A 21,738-nucleotide genomic window follows, 5' to 3' on the forward strand; every position below is an offset into this window, starting at 1 on the left:
CTGAGTATAAGATAAATTTGTCTGCAGTCACACTCCAAAATATCTAGTCTATACACTAAATAAGCATTACCTGCTTTCAGTAATTCTATTTTAAATACTCATTCGTTATTAAAAATGGCATTTTTGATAGTTTATTTATACTATTCCACACAAATGAAAAACTTCTGAAAGAGGAATGAATTAAAACGTACCAAAAGCTGACTTACTGAAACCTGAGGTGGTGGAGGCAAAGAAATAGGTGGTAACGGAGGAAAATATCCCAATGAACACTCAGGGAAGAAGAGAGGCTGTACTGGAGAAGCAGCTATAAATGAAACATATTCATTTATTGTTAACATTTTTTAATACAGAAACATTCTAACAGAATAATTTTGAGATGTTTGAATAAAAGCAAATCTCACAGAGGCCATTATGCTAAAGCATAAATTTTATTTAAAAAAAAAATGCCCTTATAAACCCAAGAACTCCATCTCTCACATTCTTATAACCTTCCACAACTGGGATAGTTGCAGTCTATCTTAGACCCTAGAATAGTCTCCCTTTTCTCCTCTCTTCTCTGCCAAACACTTAAGCTCCTCCCTCCTCCAGTAGGACCAACTAAGAACCTGCCTCTCACAGAAACCTTAAAATTTCTCACAGCAGTTTACCACAGCATTTCCCTCAACTATCCTTGTACACATATGCAAACACTGTTTGAGCTAGAAGGAATCTTAAAGAGAGCATATCATCCAATTTGCTTATTTCCTCCTGCTTCCTGTTTTGGCAATTTACTTATAATCTAATTTTTTTCACATCAAATATTCCCCCTTTCATTGACAATGAGTACAGTCAATGAAAAATGAAAGATAAAACTGTGAACTACAAGGTGGGTTTGTTGGTTTGTTTTTTTTTTAATGTTTCATGTTAAATGTTTTCTACTTTTATTTATCTTATTCCCCATATTTTTCTCCTCTATTTATTTTGCTAATAAAAAACCTGAAATCTCTGATATCCTCCCTCCCCCACTTCTCAAGAGTGCTAGGCACAAATCCTGTGATACAGTAAATATTTGAAGAATATATTTTAAAGAAGAGGAAAATAAGGCTAAAGGCCCAAAGAGGGAAAGTAGTTTGGGTAAGATCATGATATATGTGCGTACCCATGGCTAGTATCTGAGCCCAGGTTGACTGCAAATCATTCTTTCTGCTAATTATTTCTACCCCTCAATCCCCTATTTGCTAAGATTCTTGAGAGCAAGGTTTGTGTTCTTTACAGCCAGCTTCCTAGCATTGCAGGTTCTTAAAAAATGTATGCTGAATGTACACCAGATTTCTACATAACTCCATGTTATAGGGGTAGTAAACAATGTACTAGTTAGTACTAAAGTAGTCTTATTTATTGCCTTTTTTTTTTAATAAAAGACAAAAAAAAACCACCTTAAACATACCAGAAAGACATTACAGAAGAGCAATGGCATGATAGCTAACACACTCCTTTGCTATAGTGAAAGATGTGAAGGAATTAAAAAGGTGACAAAGTTAGTTTATAGATGTCTAATGAGAAGGACCAAAGAACAGGATTTTAAAGACTTAAACTTTTTGATCCCAACCCTCATCTCCCAGGCACCTTTCTAGTTCTGTAACTTTGGGTAATCACATAGTTGAATAAGTTTCTGAGTGGCAGTTTCCACACCTATCCCCAGGATCCAAAAATATGAGTTGGAAATACTTTGAAACTACCACATATCTACTCTACTGACTTTGTACTTAGAAAGAAAAGAACACTGCCTTCTCCTAATGAGCTAACATAGAAAGTACCCTAAATATACAGTAATTTGCAACATAAGATTTTGCAAAACAGACCTAAATTAAAATAAGAATTAAAAGCTAAAATGAATTTTTCATATAGATCTCTCCTAGGATACCTCTCTAAAAAGCCATTTTTGGACAACTGTCTGGCACAATGTTTTGGTTTCTTTGTGAGAGATCTCTAACTTTGGCACAAACACAACAGACCCAAGTAAAAGAAGCTACATATAAAAACATTTGTTGCTTTCAAATAAAAGATGTTTTTAGAGAAAGTCCAACTAGCTATATTACCCACTGACCACTGATACGACACAATACTGCATTCTGTTTTTAAAATTCTCGGCTAAATAAACTTTCTGGTTTATACACATTTACTTCAAAAGTGCAAAAAAAAAGTTAATTTTTAAAATGTCTTTACCTGGAGAGTTAGTTTCACTATCGGTATCCATAGCAACTTCCTCATAATTGTCATACTGATAGATGCCTCCAGCACTATCAATAGATTGCTTATCTAAAGATCGTCTCAGGTCTGTATCTGAAGACTAAACACACAAGAAAAAGCTTTGCTCAATTTACAACACATTTAAAATGTTTTTGTCTTCTTAGGTAAAATATATCTTAGAAAGTACGTCCACTAACAATAATTAAATAGCTGACAAATAGGCAATATAAGTATAAATAGAAATTGATATTGGATATGTATTTCTTTCCCATTTTAAAGAGAATTCATTTTAATAACAAGGATATTGTAGGTTACATTTTCAAGAGCATGAATAGTAGAAATACATTAAATCAGCTCACAGTTTAAAGTTTAAAAGGACCTACACCAAGACAATTGAGTCTCATTTTACAAGTGAGAAAACTGAAACTTGCCCAGGGTCATAAACATAGTGTTAGAGATAGGATCAGAAGCAGGGGCTCTAAGCAAAATTCTCCAAATTTTTCAAAAACCAATGACAAATTTGCACATTTCTATAAAATGAGATAACCAATATATAACTCTCAATCAGATAATAAAATTGTTTAAACTACAATAGTTAATTTCTTCCCTAAATACTAGATTTTTAAAATTAAGTTAAAGCTAATAAAATTTCAACAATTCTAATTTGCCAGGAATAAAATAAACTAATGAAATCTGAATTGTATATGTGTATATACACAAATATAAACACACACATAGTTCTACTTTTTAAAACATGCTTTTATTAGTTTTAAATCTGAATGATTAGTAATGAATGGTACTTTGTCATTATTTTATAGGAAATTTATTTTCCTCAGGATCCCAGCTAAAATTTAGTGAGTTTTTCATCAGTTTTCATCAAATTAAGGTAGGTGCTCAGTATATATCCATGTGTATATACAAACATTAAGACAGAAATCTAAAAGATTACAACAACTCAAGGTCAAAACTCTCTGCAATAGAGATAGCCCATATGTCTTGCAAGTCTGATCTCTGAACTAAAAAATGTATAGTCTCTTATGTAAATTCTAATCCAGCATTAATAACACTTCTTCCTTGTTTTCTCTTAACCCATCCTAATCTTTAACCCTTATCGAAAAGGTTTCCTTTCCATTTCTTCATTTCCCTGCAGTCAAGCAAATACAATGTATTGTTAATCTTGTTAGCCTATACCTGCGAATGCAGGACACTAGGAGTAGGCACGTTAAAGGGTTAGTAGAGGTCTTCTGTTCTTGAGAAGGCCTGAAACCCCTCTTTTGCCAAGATTGATCATGCCTTACTTTGCTTCTTGACCTCCTCTTTCCCCCTACTAGCTTCATGAACCGATTGTACTGCTCTTCTTGATTTGAAAGATCTCGAATTTTCCGGATTTCCTCTTCTCTTTTTCTTCTCTCCTCTTCTTCAGCCTGTTTCCTCTGATCCTCCTCTTTCTGTCTTTCTTGTTCCTTTTGCTGTTGTAACTTCTTCCATGCCTTTGTTTGCTGTTTTCTCAAGGCTTGCTTAGCTTTAATGGAGAAATTTAATTGAAAAACATTTTTAATTGAAAACTATTGAAGTATCCCTAGAAGTAAATTTTTTGGAGGAGCTTTGAAGAAGTTTCAAAAAATAAATAATCAATAGTGGACTACCACCCTTACTTTACACTTCAGTATCTTTTTAAATCACCAACTTTTTAGAATACAGAACAATTCTGTAATCTTGTGACCCAGTCAGTGTCACATTCTGTAAATTATCATCTGGCAAACTTAATTCCATAAGAATTCAGTGAAAGGAAGTTCAAAGAAAAAAATAATCACCTGTAGTGCTAACTTTTTTGGCTGAATGGGTTTTTGTGCTGGTTTTAATTTTTTGCTGAATAGTTTTCGTCTTTGTCAATTTCTCTTTGCTTTCCTTCATCACCTGCTGTTCTTTCTGTTGCCACTTTTTACTGGCTGATTGAAGAGCCAGCAGGCGAAGCTGCAACTCAGAAAGTTCCTCTTCATCTTCACCAAGTTTCTTTAAAAACAAGAAAGATGCTATTATAAAATTTCTTTTAACATTTCAAAATGCCTCTGTGACTATCCTCCTTTCACCTCCCCAAAGCTTAATTCTTTCAAAGTCTAATGAAATTTTTCTAAATTTTCCAATTTATTGATGTTTCAGAAAACTTTGCATTGTTGTTGTAAGCAACTAACATACATAATAGCAAAATGGGAAAATTAAGTCACATACAATTGAATATTTCATCTTGATTCAGGCTTTTCAAGTGAACCCACGCAAAAAGTAGGAAAGTAAAAAAGAAAACAGTTTAAAACCACCAATCCAAGTGTGAATAAGTAAAAGCAAAGACTGGAAAAAAAAAGTTACAACAAAATTTTTTTACTGTGCCTTCCCAGAGAAGCCAAAACATAGGTGTTATGGCACCAGATGGATGAAAATGGTTAAGAAAACAAAAACTTATTACATACCTACTCATATTCCATGCATAAATGCTGGGAGTACACAGTCTAATCTGGGAGACATCAACTACATATCCACAAGATATATCGGAGATTAATTCCTTTGAGGGAGGTAATTAGCATTAACAGAGTTCAACAAAGAACTCTTGCAAAAAGTACAATTTCAGCTGGCATAAGAAGGAAATCAAGGGAGATAAAGATAAGGTAAAGAGAGAGAATTCCAGACAGAGACTGACAGTGAAAATGTTCTGTTCATGATCAGAGTACATGTTCAAGGAACAAGGAGGCTAGTGTTAAAATGAGAATGTAAGACATAAGACCAGAAAAGTATCTAGAGGATACCAATAAAGAAGGAAGGAAAGATAAAGATAGAAGAGCCTCTTAAAAGACCCCTTGGGGAAAAAAAAAAGACCCCTTGGTTCCAAGTCTATGACTATTACCCTACACCACAATTATGTCACTGTCCAAGTGAGGGCAGCTCTCAAAGTTCTGCTACAGAAAGTCAAATTTCTCCATTCCTGTCATGGCTGTCACTGCCCTCTAAAAGAATGAGATGAATGTGTGCCTCAGCTGCCAACTTTGAAGAGCAAAGAAAGGTAAAAAATGGAAGAATTCACTGCTAACTCCACCAAAATATTGATCTTAGCAAAATATTGAGGTTCCACAAGCCTTAATTGAAATAGAGGAGCAGTATGGCATAATAAGGGCTGATCTCTGACAAAACTAGGTTCAGTTCAATCTTAACACAAAGGGCCTATGTGAACTTGGGCAAGTCACTTTAGCATTTCTTGGTGCCCCAGGTAGCCAAGACAAAAATTAGAGAGGAAATTCAATCTACATTGATAGCTATTTCCTCAAAGGAAATTTTCTACAAAATCATATATAGAGTTTTTTAAATCATACTAACTTTAAGAATATTTTTCCTATGATATTTTAAATATAAAGATAAGTTTCAGAAAAAGAAAAAATGTATATACCCACATATCCCCAAAAAATGCACATAAGAAAAATTGATCAAAGTATTTTTAATTTCATTTCTTAATCATTAATTTCATAATTTTATAAACAATCTGAAAGTCAACACATTTTTCAATAGAACAGTAGACAAAAATACCTAATGTCAGTAATTTATCTATTTTGAAATTTGCATAAATTATAATTTTCACCCTACTTACAAATATTTAACTTGATATTGTATAGCAAGGGAAGGTACAGAGTGGATAGCAAGGAATGATATCATTAAAAAATTCACTGACTCTTTTGGGGTCCTAAAACTTTATTTTTAAAAAACCTAGATATAGTAAGGAAAGCAATACACTTGGCATCACAGAAGTTATTTCAAATTCTGCCCTGATAGTAACTACCTGTGAAAAGAAGTCCCTTAATTTCTGTAGGAGTTGGTATCTTTATCTGTAAAAAGAAAAACTCTGCTAGATGTCTAAGGTCCCTTTCGAGATCTATGGCCTATGAACTAAAGGAAATGTGTTTTGTTACTAAAGCCAGATGCCACTAATTAGCAAATGGCACTCATGGCAAACCCATTGTAAATAATTCCTTTCCCAAGTATCATACAACATATTCTTGTCTGATAGGACCAAGAGCAATTGGAAAATAAACAATTTCTTTTTTGGGGGAGCCCAATGTTCTTATAGAAAATTTTGAAACTGTGGGAAATGGATTTGCTTTATAAAATATAATTTTAAAAAACATTTCAGGATCTACCTTCAATTTATATATGCTGGCCCAGAACTCTGATCCAATACTATATTTATGTTTCCAAATACAAATACAATTCTGGTTTATACCCCTGGTTTTAGTGAATCCAGCCTATATTCAAGCCATTATAGTATACTGTCTCCCCAAATCTTGCAAGTTAATTAGCAACAATTTCAAAGAATAAAAAAGAGTTAATACTTCTTTCTATCAAATATAAAGAAAATGACAAATCTTGGGGTTTTTTTCCAACTTTTATAAACTACCATATATTCTGATTTAGTTAAGCACATGACAACTGAATCTCCACTAGATAGGTTGTTTTTTTTTTTTAATTTCTGCATACTGTGGAAGCCTTAGACTCCCCTCTAAAAGGGAAGGGTATGTAATTTTATTTTGTCTGAAGATCCAATAACTTTCTGTAAATACCCTTCACTGAATTCGTAAAATAAATATTTTCTTTCATGTTGAGATCCCAAGTATCACATGTAAATGCAAATGTTTTGACTTGTTCTGTCAAGATCCTAGAAAATTAAGCAGGACCCTAAAATAAGCATTCCACTTAGCTTTATCTCTGCACCAAGTTGAGACATTATTAAAATTCTAAATTAAGAGAGCTTAATGAAGAAGTATATTTCTTAAAGGCTTCTACATCTTCAAGTATTTCTTATTGGACCTAGCATACAACTAATGTTAGAATAAGTATCAGTAGGAAAATTTCTGTGATAGTTACTATTATACTCAAAACTCTTTCCTCCCACTAAAGCCATCCTGGAACTAGAGAATTTTTAAACTAGAAAGACTTTCAGTATCATCTACTCCAAACTTTTTAGTTTACAGATAAAAGAAATACCTGTCCAATAGTTCCAAGGTTCCATAAAACACATTTACACAAGTTACTAATGCAATGACCTCAATGAAAGCCACAGAAGCTCTAGTTTTTAGAGCGTTCTAAGAGATTTTCAGATATAATCTGTATCACATTCATTACATTAGTAAGAAATTACAGTTAAGCACCAACAAAAAGTTTAAGCAATAAGTAAGGTCCTTTCTAGAGCTCATCTGTTTCCCCTAGAACTACTTATCCTCTGTAACCAGAAAAATCTCAGGTAGATATGTCTTCAATTTAAAAGATAAATAAAAACAAAAACAAGGCATCTCCAAAAAAAGTGCATTTCCAAGTAAGCAAGATAAATATTAAGAAAAATGGAGCACAAATAAGCAGAATAGAAAGGAAAATAATTATGCCTCTCCCAAAGCATTCATGTCACACATTTGTGTGGTATATTTTGTGAAGTACTGATCTGTAAGTGACCTCTACTTTTGACCAATTAACATCAAATCATTGAAGCCCACAAGTTGTTATCAGGGATTCCTGTTTAGTTACTTGGGCTCTCTGGACTCATCCTTCTAATTCCCAAATAATCCAATTCCTCTTTAAGAAAACTCAAAAGAAAAGTAGTCTAATACAAAATGTTTATACCTTATTCCAACCATACAAAGCAAATTCCTTACCTTTTCAGAAAGGAGATCTGAAGTGCTAATCTTTCTTGTTAAACTTTGCTCTTTGTCTTCTAATCCTTTAAAATAAGATAGCAACTTCTGAATGGTGATTACACATGATAAAATTATAGAAAAAACAAAATGCTAATATTAAATCTATGGGGCTATTAAAGTTAACACCAAAAATCAAAACAAAGGGCCACATAGGTTTTCTTCACTCATCAGTGCTAGTATGAAAGATTTTTTTAAAAAAACTTCCTACAATTCAGGTCAATTTTTTAATGTTAATACTTTGATCCATTTTGTTTCAAGTTAAAAAAAAAAGGGGGGGTTCTAAAACTATTTCAAGACTTAAAATAAGTACTCTCAAACACCTTAGATTGTCTTGGGGGGAGATAGGGAATGGCTTCATTTCTAAGGATTTTACAAACTTAGAAAATAAAATAAGATAAACTGTCACCTGGAAAATGTGAGCATTTAATTCACTCACAGACTATACTAAGTTGACATCTTGAAAAGTCCTCCTTTAATCCACAGAGCAGATACAGCATAAGTAGAGATACTGCAAAGTTTTACAATTTAAATTCATTCACACTCATGTCCAGATTTTCCAGGATTAGGCCCAGATTTCTGGAAAACTGGTAGAACAGAGAAGCAGATGGTAAAACATTTGCGTTCCAAACATGATTCCACTGCTAATGTGGGCACTGCTCATTAGCAACAAATCCATCAAATTTATTTCAAGTAGAACATGGATTAGTAACCAAGCAGCATTAGATTCAAGGAAAAAGCTAAGGCATTCCATAGAAAAACTTCAGAATATCATTAACTACTTTTTTAAGTTTTAAAAACCAAGGTGAATTTGAATGTACAATTTAATAAGACTTCAAGAACTAACTATAAAAAGTTTTGGCCATTACTTCCACATATTTAAGTCTCTTTTCTACACAATCCCAACTAGCAGACTGATCTAAATAAAATGGAAGCATAGGAAAACCAACAAAACCTGGATTCCAGTTTTAGCTCTAGCTCTAGTTAAAATATTGCAGTAAAGTAATTTTAAACTGGAAAGAAAGCAGGTACACAATGATTAAAGAGTCTGGTTAAACAAAATTATAGAATAGGCATATATCATGGCAGTATAAGAAACAACAGAAATAAGAGAAATCAAAGACTTTAACAGTAAAATTAAAAAAATTAGGAGATTAATACAATGATTGCAATGACATAAAGAAAAATGTTCCTGAAAGATGACAGAACTCAGTGCAACCATCAATCTTGATTCTCAAGGAATGCTGAAATATGTCTCCCATCTCTCAGCATTGAGCTGGTAAACTATATGTGCAAAAAATGAGGAAAACCTACAGTCATGGCCAATGTAATGCTTTTTCTATAAAGCTGGAGAGGAGACAAGGTTGGGAATGGCAGAAATGATTTTTAAAGAGTTTCTTCATCTGTAAAGTGGGAATAACAACATACTACCTTCCTTACAGCGTTGCATTATGGATATTTCAATGAATTTTTTATTTCATGCATTGTATATATTTGTACATATTGTCCAAGAGTGAAGATTATACTCCATCTATGCCTCTCCTCCACATAACCCTATTCATTCTCGACAGGGGCCCTGGCAACGTACCTTTCCCTATATGTCCTCTTACTGTAGACATTAATAGACTATGTGGGCTATCTATCGATTCTCCCTCACTCTTTCTAGTCAGATATCACTTTGGTTAGATTCTTTAAACTACTTCTGTTCAATTCTTAGTTAACATATTGACTATTCATGCCTACCATGACCCAAAGTCCACAGAGTATCCTTCAACTTTAATTCTTCAGAGGGTTCCATGACTCAAGTCATAGGAGCTTCAAGAAAAAATTGTTAATTCTTAAAAAACAGAATGTTTCAAAAAAGAAGTTAGTTCCTAAAAGCACTCCAGCCCATTCAGCTCCTCATGATCAATTCTGAGCTTATTTCATTGTCCATTAGCAACATCTGTCCAATATATTTGTAATAATACAGGTCACTAAAGGTTGTCCATCCTACTATCATAATTTGGGCAATAAACTATTAGATTATTTCCATGTATAATTAGACCAAACAAGGAATTATGAATCCCATTCAGGATATTCTGCAGTATTAAAATATTTGATGCAATCAACATAATTTAATCCATAAACAGGAACACCTGAAGAAATTCATCATCTATAAGAATTCTTCAGTTTGTCCTCTAAGCTAGACATCCTCCATGACAGTATCAAACACCTTTGGTAAGCATTCCTTTATCTATTTTATGCTTCACCTGATAATGAGTATCAAAAAAGAGCTCTATGTTATTATATTTTCAAGGAATCTTATGTAATAGTGATTTTTGCATGAGAGAAAGTTTGATAGAAGAGCCTTTAAGGCAATTTTTTGCTCTACACCAAATCAAAATGTTCATTCTTATAATCAAGAAATAATAAGCAGAAATAGATCTTGTATCCATATTCTCTACACCCTTCACTAAAATGCAGAAGTTAAGATGTGGCTTGCTGCAGTATAGTTTGCAAAAGCCTGTATATTCCCTCTTCAAACCTCCATTAAGGATGACATCTATGCATATAAATTTTATTTTCATAAAATTTGTAAAAATGAGACCATATGGTGGCTATTGGTATTTTCTTGGTTGCCTTTTTTTTCTGCTAATATCTTTTGTTTCCTTTTTTGACAAGAATTTCAACTGTCTTTAAAACTAATCATTCAATGCTTCCAAAATTGTGTTGTATAGAATTCCTATCTGTATACTGAACCTGAGTTCAGCTACTCTTCTCATATTTTCTTTATTGCCATTTCAATTTCTTCATACAGCACATTGAGGATTGTAATATTAATGGAGTCCAAATGCTTGTATATCTTTACATTTTTCATCTTTTCATTTTGTTATATAGATTGTGGCATCATGTGAAAGGTGAGAATTTTGTAAAAAATGCTATGTTTAAAAAGTGCTTAAATTTAAAGTAGTACTGCTAATTTTAAAATTCACAAATATTAAATCAACTGATAATGGTCATAGAAAACCCTTCCAAATTGGTCTTACTACGAGTACAATTCAAATATCAAACCTACAAAAAAAGAAGGGGGAAGTGTGGGGAGGGAAAAAAAAGAGAAGGCAAAGGAGGAGAAAGAGTTGTAGGTTAAGGGAAAAGGAAGGGACAAACAGAGGGAGAAAGGGAGAAGAACAGAAATAGTCCTTAGAACATTTTTACACACACTGTGACTGAGTGTACCTCATTAGAAAAGATTTAAGAATAGAAAATGAGAAGTGAGATAACAATAGAACAAGGGTGATTAAACGCTATTCTCCCCTTCCTCATTCTTTTGAGGGTTTTAATACAAATACCTCTGAGGAGGTTCAGACCTTGTCTCTTAGTAACAAAATAATCAGTTAACTACATGACCAGCAAAGGGAACAAGAGGGAAATGTCTTTCCTTTATAACCTGTCTAGAGTAGCCTTCAAGACTACTAAAAATCATCTTAAAAGTGATATATATTTATTTCCATTGCCTGGTATAAAGCCTAATTATCACCAGTTGAAAACAAAAAAAGGAAACTGTCAAATAATGCCAACTCAATTATATGCAAAAGACTCAGTCATGGACTATGTTAATTGAACTGGGGATCACCAGTAACACTGTTAAATCTTTAAGTTCTTATATAAAAACTATTTATATAAACTCTTTATATTTATATAAAAACAATTTTTTTAAGTTTGGGAGAATAAAAATGAAACAAGTTTCCATTTCCCAATTTCCCACAAATCACACTTTTAAAGACATGCAAAAATATGTAAATAAAACTAATTAGGACCCTAAATGACCTTAATGGTAGTTTAAGCGTGATTTATTCCTACCAACATAGACTACAACACTACTATTTAATGGACTATCTTTAAGCTGAAAAACTGTCACCCTGAAACCAACATGTTGATGAACCCCTAGGAATTTAACTAGATTGGTCCTCTAACAACAAACATGTAATCCATCACTTACATCACATTATGTGAGGTGAATCAAACCTCCTTTGGTTCTTCTAAAGTAAAATAACAAAAGAATTACATCAGAGCAGGACCATACAAATGAAATATTCAATTCAGTTACCTTGACTGGATTCTGTAGGTTCTGATTTTAGGCAAAGCTGTTTTGTTCCATCTTTAACTTTTTTCAATCTGTTTTTGTCTCCAGGTAAAGTCAATTTCTGCCTGAGAGGTTTTAGTTCAAATGCCTGAAAAGTTTTAACCAGTTTTTTTTCCTCAGGAGGTACTTCTTTTACTGGGTCCTTTACAATACTGACATTCTCTGCAATTATTTGGTCCTCAGAATTTAATATTTTTGCATCATCTTGCATATTTTCCTCTTTGTTACTCAAAGCCAGTTTTTCATCCTTATTAATACATTCAAGTTCCAACTGAATTTGCTTGTATTTTAAAAGCAAGTCTTCAAAACTTTCTTCCCCACAGTTTTCATTTTTGGACGAGTAACTCTGTTTTCTTGATGGAGACCTTCCAAAACTTTTAGCTGAACAGTCCGTTAAGAAAAATTGGTTCAACAGATTTTTTTTCCACAATTCTACTTAAGATACTAAACTTTCAAGTGAATTCTTCCTTTTTGCCGAAGGTCTTCAACAATATTTTACATGAAAAAAGAATTCTAAAATTCTTAGTTTTGTGATTCCTAAAAATATTAATTCAACATACACGAATTAAGCTGCTGCAAATTCCAGGCAATTGCTAGGTACTGGGGATACAAAGACAAAAAAGACAGTCCCCACCTTAAAACTATTAGTTGTAAGGCCACCACAGAACACAAACAATAATGATGAGGCAGAATGGGAAAGAAGCAAGGCAGAGATCCAGGAACAACGCTATAGGGAAACTGAGGAAAAGAGATCACTTTCAGCTGGGAACAACAGGGAAGACTTCATGGTAGAATTGACAGCTGAGTAGGCCCTTAAAAAAAAGGAGGGAGTGCTTTCAAGGCATCGGAAAGTACAGGATAATATCAATGAACAGGTAAAGAAAGTAATCATCAACTGCTATTCCATCATTTAATAAATGCTTGATGATAAATCTCTGTAAAACTATTTGAGTGAAAGCTTAACTATCACATTGATAACTGCTATCTGAAAATCATCCATCTTGTTATTTTAGGGTGCTAGCCCTAGCTTCAATGGCAAGCCAGTCAAGCCAAGCCCGTCAAGACCCAGCCCCAGGTGGTCTATATCAGAAACATACGTTACCATGAAAACAAAAAAAATGGACCCCTCTACAAACTATCCTCAACACAACTAATTATGTTGCAAATAATCAAGCTTGCACATAATCAAGAAATAATCTACTGTTCCTATCTTTAATTGGCTTCAGAAATTGAGAATTTTAGAAATTAATTTAAAATCATAAACTGAATACTATTTAAAAGGGGGAAGGTAGTAGAACTAGAATTATCAGATCTCCAATTACACTGCAAAAACAATAATTATAAAAATCAATCAGTACTCCATTAAAAACCAGAAAGGTTGGTCAATAAAATACGTTCCATACACAAGACCCCAAAAGAAACTAAATATGGTAATACAGTGTTTAATAAAACCAAAAATTCCAACTACAAAGACAAGGATTCACTACTCAGAAAAATCTGCTGAGAAAACTGAAAAAAGTCAGGTAGAAACTAGGTTTAGGACAACTCAAGCCAGGAAACCACAATAAACTCCAAGTGGAAAAATGACCTAGCTATAAAAGATCATCATAAACAACTCAAAAGAACAAAGAAAAGGATTTCTTTAGTAACTGTGGATAGGGAAAGAGTTCTTGATTAAACAAAGAGATAATTTTTACTGCACAGAATTAAGTTTTTGACAAAATCAAGTTAACTAGGGGAAAAAAAGCTTCAAAGCAAACTTATCTGACAAAATCTGATATTAATATAATAGGTATTTATAAAAAATTATATAACAAGCTATTCCTCAGTTGATAAATGATCAAAAGACATAATTAAACAATTCTAAAAGACAAAGTATCAAGGATGATATTAAAAATGATCCAGATCACTAGTAAGATAAATGCAAACGATAAATCATTGGAGGGGCTGTGGAAGGTCAGGCACACTGAAGAACTGTTAGAGTAGAACCAATATGGAAAAAATGGAATATGGAAAGCATTTTGGAACTAACTCCAAAAAATCACCAAACTGTGCATGCCCTTGGACACAGCAATACCACTACTAGTCATATATCCTACAGAGATTAAAAGATTGAGAAAAAGGGCCAAGATACATATCTATAGCAACATTTTGTTTTGATAGTGGTAACAAAAAACTGAAAACAAGTAAATCTATGAAATGGAACATTATCCACTTAGCTACATATTATATATGTGTATGTATATATATGTATATATATATAATATATATGAAATAACCAAATGACTTCAGAGAAATTTGAGATGACTTGTATGAAATGATGCAAAGTGAAATGAGAAGAACAAGAATAAGCTATTCAATGTCTTCACTGTAGGGAAAAGAACTACTATAACAAGACTTAATTATGATGAAAGCAATGACCAACCTTAACTCCAGAGGACTGGTGATGCATCATGCTTCCCATCTCTTGGCAGATAGGTAGACTAAAAGCACAAACTGAGACATATCTTTACAAACATGGCCAATGTGTTGATTTGTTTTGCTTGAACCTACTTGTTACAATATAGGGTTTTTATTTTAATAGGAGAAAGGGGATGGAAGTTATGTGTAGGATTGGGAAATAAGTGTGATACAAACTAAAAAAAGAGCACCAATGAAACATTTAACATGTACACAAAAAAGTATAAGAAAGTTCAGAAGGGGACATGAAGAAAAAGCAGTAATAGAACTACCATATACACACTTGGGGTATAGAGAATCTCTATGTAATAGATTGAATAGATTGATGTTTCCATGCAAAATGATGTTTCCATACAAAATCTTTTTTTGCATAAGGAAAAGTTCATGTTTGTCAATTTAATAATAACAGTATAAAATTTTTTAAACAATTCAAAATTTTAAAACTTGTTCATCTTAAACATTGCTTATGTTTAAATTTAGAATCAATACAATCAACAGATTTAGAACCAATACAACAAAATGATCACAGTGTTTTTAAAGATCATTTTCAAAAATGATAGGACCATAAAGACAGTACTCATTTAGCATTTAAAAAATTTTCTTCCCATAAAGAAATTGTCAAAGTAACTTCCAATACCTTACAACTGTTAATCTGCCCATTTAAAATGAAAAATTAAGCTGATGGTTAAATATCAAACATTTCTTGTAAAGTTTTGCTGAAATGTTAAGTTTACAAGTAATATATTAGTTCAGTTGTGACTTTATGAATTTAAAAACCTGTTTCCATATATGTAAAAGAACTAAGAGCAATGCTGTATAAAACATTACATAGATTCCTTCTCATTCTGTGTGTGTCTCCCCACCCCATATTTAACAAATCTTATTCAGAAACTAGCTGAAGTAAATAAACCCAAAAGGTCACCAATAAATCAAAAAAAGACTAAAGGGGGGCAGCTGGGTAGCTCAGTGGATTGAGAGCCAGGCCTAGAGATGGAAGGTCCTGGGTTCAAATCTGGCCTCAGACACTTCCCAGCTGGGTGACCCTGAGCAAGTCACTTGACCCCCATTGCCTAGCCCTTACCACTCTTCTGCCTTGGAGCCAATACACAGTATTGACTCCAAGATGGAAGGTAAGGGTTAAAAAAAAAAGACTAAAGGAAAGCAAAGAAAGGGCAAGATTTACCCCAAATAAGAAAAGGTTGAAAAAAGTAATAAGGAAGTTTGTCTTCCTCTAGAGCCATGATGGCGGACCTATGGCACGTGTGCCCCAAAAAAGGGCATGTGAGCAGTCACCCATCAGAGTTCATACTAGAATGTCAGAGGGAATGGGGGAGCTGCTCCCTTCCCCTTCTCCACCTTGCTGAGGACATTTTTTCACTTCATCCACCCCTCTGCCCAGCTGCCCAATGGAACATTTCCTCCCATCTGATGGGGGGGGGGGGGGGGAATCGGCCTAGCACATGGCCTTTAAAAGGTTCACCTAGAGGACCCACCAAAATTTCCCACAAATGAAATATTCATGACATTTGGTAAATAAATGAATAAACTTTCTAAAGCCACCCATGTCACTGACACTCCAAATCTTAAACCTAAGGATCTTGAAATTTGCAGTTCAAACAAGAAATAAATGAACCGTTATTCCAACAACTCAAAAGAGTTACGAGTTCCAATTTGCACTGGAATTGGTTCTCACTGATACAGTGCCTTAATCAAGTCAATCCAAGCCTGATTTCATAATCTTAGGCAGTTATGCCTGCCTACCACCCATCATTTTTTTAAAAATACAAATACAAGGAAATACAGAAAGATCTCTATGTATAAAAAGCAAACCAAAAGAGCTAGAGAGCTGGAGAGCAGGAAGAAACCTTAGAGTTCAACCCCCTCTTACAGATGAGGAAACAGACACAGAGCAGTTAAGTGTCTTGCCCATTTTCAAATAAGTGGTATTAACCATACACACAGAGGAAAATTTCAAAGGTACCAAAATTTGGAAGGGGACATTGAACAATTTTTTAAAATAACTTGGCTTATGCTTTTTCAAAAGCTAACAATTTTGTCGATTGCTTTCTTTTGTATTTTTGCCTGTTAATAGTTTATAATTTTTTTGAAAGAAGCATCTATCCACTTAGAAAATATTTAACTGAGTCTTGAAAACAAGTCTTGCTAAAACTTAAAGCTGGGAGCATAAAGTATTGCAAAAAAGCTCAGGCTCTGTTCCCTAGGAGAGAGAACATGTAAACCACTATGTATAAATAAGCTCTATTGAGGTATCCCAGAAAGAGGGCAGTATAATGAAGGAAGACTGAGGCCTATTTTGGAAAATGAGACTTGAACAAAACCAGAGAAACCTTGGGCCAGAGATGAAGAGGAGAAACATTTTAGGCATAGGGGCTAGTCAGAGAAAATGCTCAAAGAAAAGAGATAGAAGGTCAGGTGCAAGAAGCAGCAGAGAGTCAGTATTACTGGATAGCAGGGGGAAGGGAATTATTTCATCCAATTCATATCAAAGACTCAAGTCTTGATCCCTGTGTGACACTGAAAAAGTCAATTAACTCCAGCAGGCCTCATTTTAGAGGACTACACTCAATCAGAGGTTCCTTTCAGCTCTAAAATCAGAAGATCAAAAGACAAGTAAAATTAAACAAAAAGCACACCACACAAACAGTGGAAACATCCACTTTGTATCTATGAAAGTGAACCATAAACACTATTGCATTCTTTTTTTCTTTTAATCTTTGCAGAATTAAAATAGCTTTAATGTATTTCTTCAATTAAAACACTGATAGCCTCTAAATACTAAGGAAGTTCAAGAATACAAGAATTTGTTGGTCTGGGTAATCCCTTCAGAAACAAAGACTGTAATGCTTCTAAAACTACTTTGGGATTGCCATGTGCAAAAACTCCATCCCTCTGCAGCCAATCTGGTGAGGCTCCTCTCCAGAATTGACTAGGCTGGTCCCTGAGTGACAAACTCATAGTGCATGGCAATCTGAAACCTATGCTACTTGGTAGGACCTCCAATGCTTCTCTTTCATTTACAGACTTAAGAACCTTGAGTCATCTCCATGCGACAAGGTGGACTTTGGCAGAGGAGGAATATGATGAGCCAAAGTAAATAGTTTACTATTCCAAATTTTGTTTGCTTATTTCACAAAGGTGACTAGGAACTATGTTCCTTTCCAAACTCACATACAAAATTCATTTCTAAGATAGGTTAGTGATACTTCACCAGTAAAGGAATACAGCAGAACAATGTAAAGTATAGAAAAATCATCCTTTAGGTACAGCAATAGCAGTGGCAGTTATAGAAACTTTTCCAGTTTTAAATATATAATTACCAGTTGGTTAGCTCAGTTCACACACTTGGTTGTCTTAAAAAATAGGGAACAATCTCATCCATTCCTCATTTTTTCTACTTTTAAACAAGGTTGGCAAGCCTTTTAGAGATTGCATGCCCAAACAAACTACACCTTCAAGTTGCCTGTGAGTCACTGGCATTACCCCTAGAAAGCAGAGGAAGTATTCACTGGAGGGGGGGGAGGGGTGCCATGAAAATTCTCCTCAGGAGCAGGTAGAGAGGGGGAACGGAGCAGCCCCTCCCGAACATGTGCCTTGTCTTCACCAACAAGGCCTTAGAACATAGAGCATTTTTTTCCTCTTTATCTCAACGCTGTTTAAATAAGATAATGGAAAAATATTTCTAGCGCCAAATGCAAGTTATTAAGTAGAGCCAGATCTGGAATTTCTTCATTTTGATTCTTCTGCTACTTAATATCTATATAATCTTAACTCTCTAGGCCTTGATTTCCTCGTATGTAAAATGAAGCTGAACTTCTGAAGCCTTTTCAGGTACTAAATCTATGATCCCAAGTCATCATAAAAATCATCAAGAAAGAAGTTAACTAAAATTAGGAATATCAGATATATCTGTTATGAGGACAGTCTACAGAATAGAGCATTTTTTGATTGCTTGTTAGCTAATTCATAGAGCAGTGCTACTTTCTGTTAATACACATTTTAGGACCATACTTTTCAATCTATCCTTTTTATACTATTACTTATAAAAACTCATATACTTCCATAGCATGAGCACAAAAAACAGACATATCTGGGACAAAAGATTAGTTTTGCTTTCCCTCCTCCTTTTCTGAATACACTGAAATACCAATGGTTTTACACAGTAAAATTAGGTAAAACTGAAATTAAGATTAATTTTCCCCTAAAGCACATTCCCTCCCCAACAGTCAAAAACTAAAGCTTCTGAATGTCAAAGTTTTTCGAATTAATATCTTCCTATGACAAGGCTCCTGAAGGTCTCTGCTAACCATATCATTCTATGAAAACCTACTTGAAGGAAAGTAACATAGCAGAAACCTTCAGTTTCACTTGAAAAAAATATATAAACTGTTAACACACCCACAAATGAATCACTTCATTATGGGATTCTTGCCAAGCAAAATGGTTAAAACGAAAGTGCTTAGTAAGCCTATGTAGTTACCACAAAATTAGCTAGTTCATAAAGTCTTGATATAGTTTGAAGGGGGTTTTGTTTTATTTTAAAGTGCTGCGCTTTGATGTAGACCTATTCTCAAATTATTAGTCTGCTACTTTCTGGGTAGCCTTAAAGCAGGGGTTCTTAACCTGAGGCTGATGGGTTTTGTTTTGTTTTTTTACATTTTGATAACTATTTCAATATAATTGAGTTTCCTTTATGTATTTTATTTAATGCATTTACATTTTTATTACAAGACTCCAGGGACTTCATCAGACTGCTAAGAGTTGATGACACAATAAAAGTTAAGCAATTGCCTTAAACAGAAATGAAAACAAGGAGAAAATCTCCTAACAATGAAAAATGAAATGGACCATCTATAGACACAATGGCTTTCAAGCAAAAGCCTGATGAGAACTAGTCCAGGATTCTTTAGAAAGCACTCTTGTTGGTTTTTACCATGCCATATATACAGATTTTTTCTACACATTTATGTTTATCTCCTCCCCCCATGGTAGACTATAAATTCCTTGAGGGCTAAGAATTTTGTATTCCCATCAATTTGACAAAGAACTTGGCACATAGGAAGTCCTAAATGTAGACTGACTGACAATGTACAAGAGAACACCTTAGGCCCTTTGCAACCCTGATAGTAAATGACAACAGGAGCTTTAATTTCTCTTCTGTGTCATGAATATAATCCTTTCCCAAACTCCAAAACCTCTTCTAGTTCTAAATCATACCATTCTGTTTCAAAAGAATGAACACTAATTCCTAAGAATACCAGATTACTCACCCTATATTCACATACAGGGTGGTAATTTGAAGACAGTCATTTTTTTAAAATTAAAAATTTTAGCCTTCCCTCTCAATTTCTCCCAAGACCTTAACTAGGAGTCAAACTTCCATTGTCTCTCTTTCATACTTACTGAGATTTGAAGATCTCCCTCTAACAGCAGACATCAAAAAGAAAAAAAATGGAAGAGGCTATAAATTCAATGGAATACAATTCTGAATAAATGGGAGTTTTGCTGTAGCTCTGAATCGAAATTTTTTTCCTTCTTTTTTTTAAAAACATCGAGAATGCATAGCATTAAACAAAAATACAATTTGGGTCCTGCAAATTGCTTAGGAGAAATTTTACAATTAAAATCAGTTAACCGCTCCAAATTTTCTATTTCCTCACTGTATGTACTGTATGTATTGTATTCCTCCAAATATAAGTTCCTCTAGGGCACTGATGGACTTAGGTGGTAGGGAGTTTTGAGGGGGGTTTTTTGGTGATGTTTTTGTTGTTTTCTGTCTTTTTATCCCCAGTGCCCAGCACAGCCCATGGGCACTTCATGTTTGTGGAACGAACTGTAAAAGTAGACAAGTCAATGAATATCCCACATCAATAAAACAAGGCATATATTATTACCAGGCTGCTCCTGGGCATTACTTTTCCCAAGCCTTTGCCTTCGGGGAAAGGGAAAGGGGAAGGTCTGTGAAAAGAGGATCTGGGGATCCCAGAGCAGCAAGGAGGGGCCAGGTCCCCAACCCCGACCACCCTCACGGAAAGGATACAGCTCTTGCGAGGAGACGGCTCCCTCCAGCTCTGGCCGCCGCTGCTGAAGCCCGATCCCCCTCCTCCCGCCGGGGGCCTGCCACCCGCCGGCTTGCCGCCCCGGTCGCTGCTGCTGCCTCGCCCGCGGCCCCAGCGGCCTCCGCCGCGGTAGGGCCGGCCTCGAAAGCGGAAGCGGTCCAGGGCGATGTGGCTGCGCTCCCAGAAGGACTGCCGGGGGCTGCCCTCCGACAGCGAGGAAGACGACGCCATCCGCATGGGGGGCGGGTGCGAGCGGAACGGCTCCTTGGGCCGGTAGCCACCGCTGGGCCCGCGTAGAGGGCCACGCTCCGAGAGGTGCCGCGAGCGAGACGAGAAACTCCTCGGAGGCTGCTGCGACGAGGCCGACGACGACGACGAAGAGCCGCCGCCTCCGCCGCCCCCGCCTCCGCCTCCGCCGCCGCCCGAGCCGGAGCCACCGCCCCGGGGCGGGTGCGGAGGCCTCCGCCGCGAGTACGGCAACCCGCCGCCGCCGCCGCCGCTGCTGCTGCTACTACTCCTACTGCGGGCCTGGCTGTTGTCATCGTCGCTGATCTCCCCGTCTTCCAGCTCCCCCTCCTCCTTGGGCGACAGGCCGCTGGAGGCCGGGGCCGCGGCGTCCGGGGCCGCCATCCACGGAGCAGCCTGGACTCACGCCGCACCCCCACCGTCGGGGCAGTCGCCACCCAAAAAGAAACAACTCACCTGCTTCTCTTTATCCTTCCTTCCTTCTCTTTTTCTTTCTTTCTTTCCTTCCTTCCTTCCTTCCTTCCTCACTCACCAGGACCGCCGGGCCTCACCCCTACCCCGAGGCGGACGCTTTCTAAACGGAGGGAGCGCCGTCCTCCAACTTCCCCTGCCACCACCGGCCACCCAGCTCCCTCTCTACCCCTTCCGAGATAAATTCCCGGATCTTCCGGCTAGGCCTCGCGAGAAAGAGCAGGCGAGGAAAGAGGATGGAAGGAGGCAAACCGGAAGTCCCCTCCCGAGGCGGAGGCGGCACGCGGTTAAGGTTGACTCACGCGGTGATCTTTCGGAACGCGCGGTGCGTGATGGGAGCTGTAGTTTTCTCTCTCCCTTCCCTTTCCCGTTTTTTGCGGTCTTCCCGACACCCTCCCAAACCCTC

The 21,738-nt window shown here is 35.9% G+C and overlaps 1 protein-coding gene across 2 annotated transcripts in view; it reads right to left on the reverse strand.

Moving 5' to 3' along the window:
• ZFC3H1 (zinc finger C3H1-type containing) overlaps positions 1-21,611 on the reverse strand; it is a 61,483-nt gene extending 39,872 nt beyond the window's left edge. The window contains exons 1-7 of one of the 2 annotated variants that reach the window (XM_007503053.3): positions 20,597-21,611; positions 12,043-12,459; positions 7,914-7,978; positions 4,044-4,242; positions 3,528-3,751; positions 2,206-2,329; positions 207-304 (exon numbers count right to left, since the gene is read on the reverse strand). In XM_007503053.3, the coding sequence (XP_007503115.1) occupies positions 207-304; positions 2,206-2,329; positions 3,528-3,751; positions 4,044-4,242; positions 7,914-7,978; positions 12,043-12,459; positions 20,597-21,245 (1,776 nt within the window). In that variant the 5' untranslated portion in view covers positions 21,246-21,611. Of the gene's footprint in view, positions 1-191; positions 305-2,205; positions 2,330-3,527; positions 3,752-4,043; positions 4,243-7,913; positions 7,979-12,042; positions 12,460-20,596 lie in introns of both variants that reach the window. The other variant, XM_007503052.3, reaches the window with a different exon arrangement.
• Between the last annotated feature and the right edge of the window lie 127 nt (positions 21,612-21,738).

Source organism: Monodelphis domestica, chromosome 5, assembly GCF_027887165.1.
Source record: "Monodelphis domestica isolate mMonDom1 chromosome 5, mMonDom1.pri, whole genome shotgun sequence".
Lineage (NCBI taxonomy): Eukaryota > Metazoa > Chordata > Mammalia > Didelphimorphia > Didelphidae > Monodelphis > Monodelphis domestica.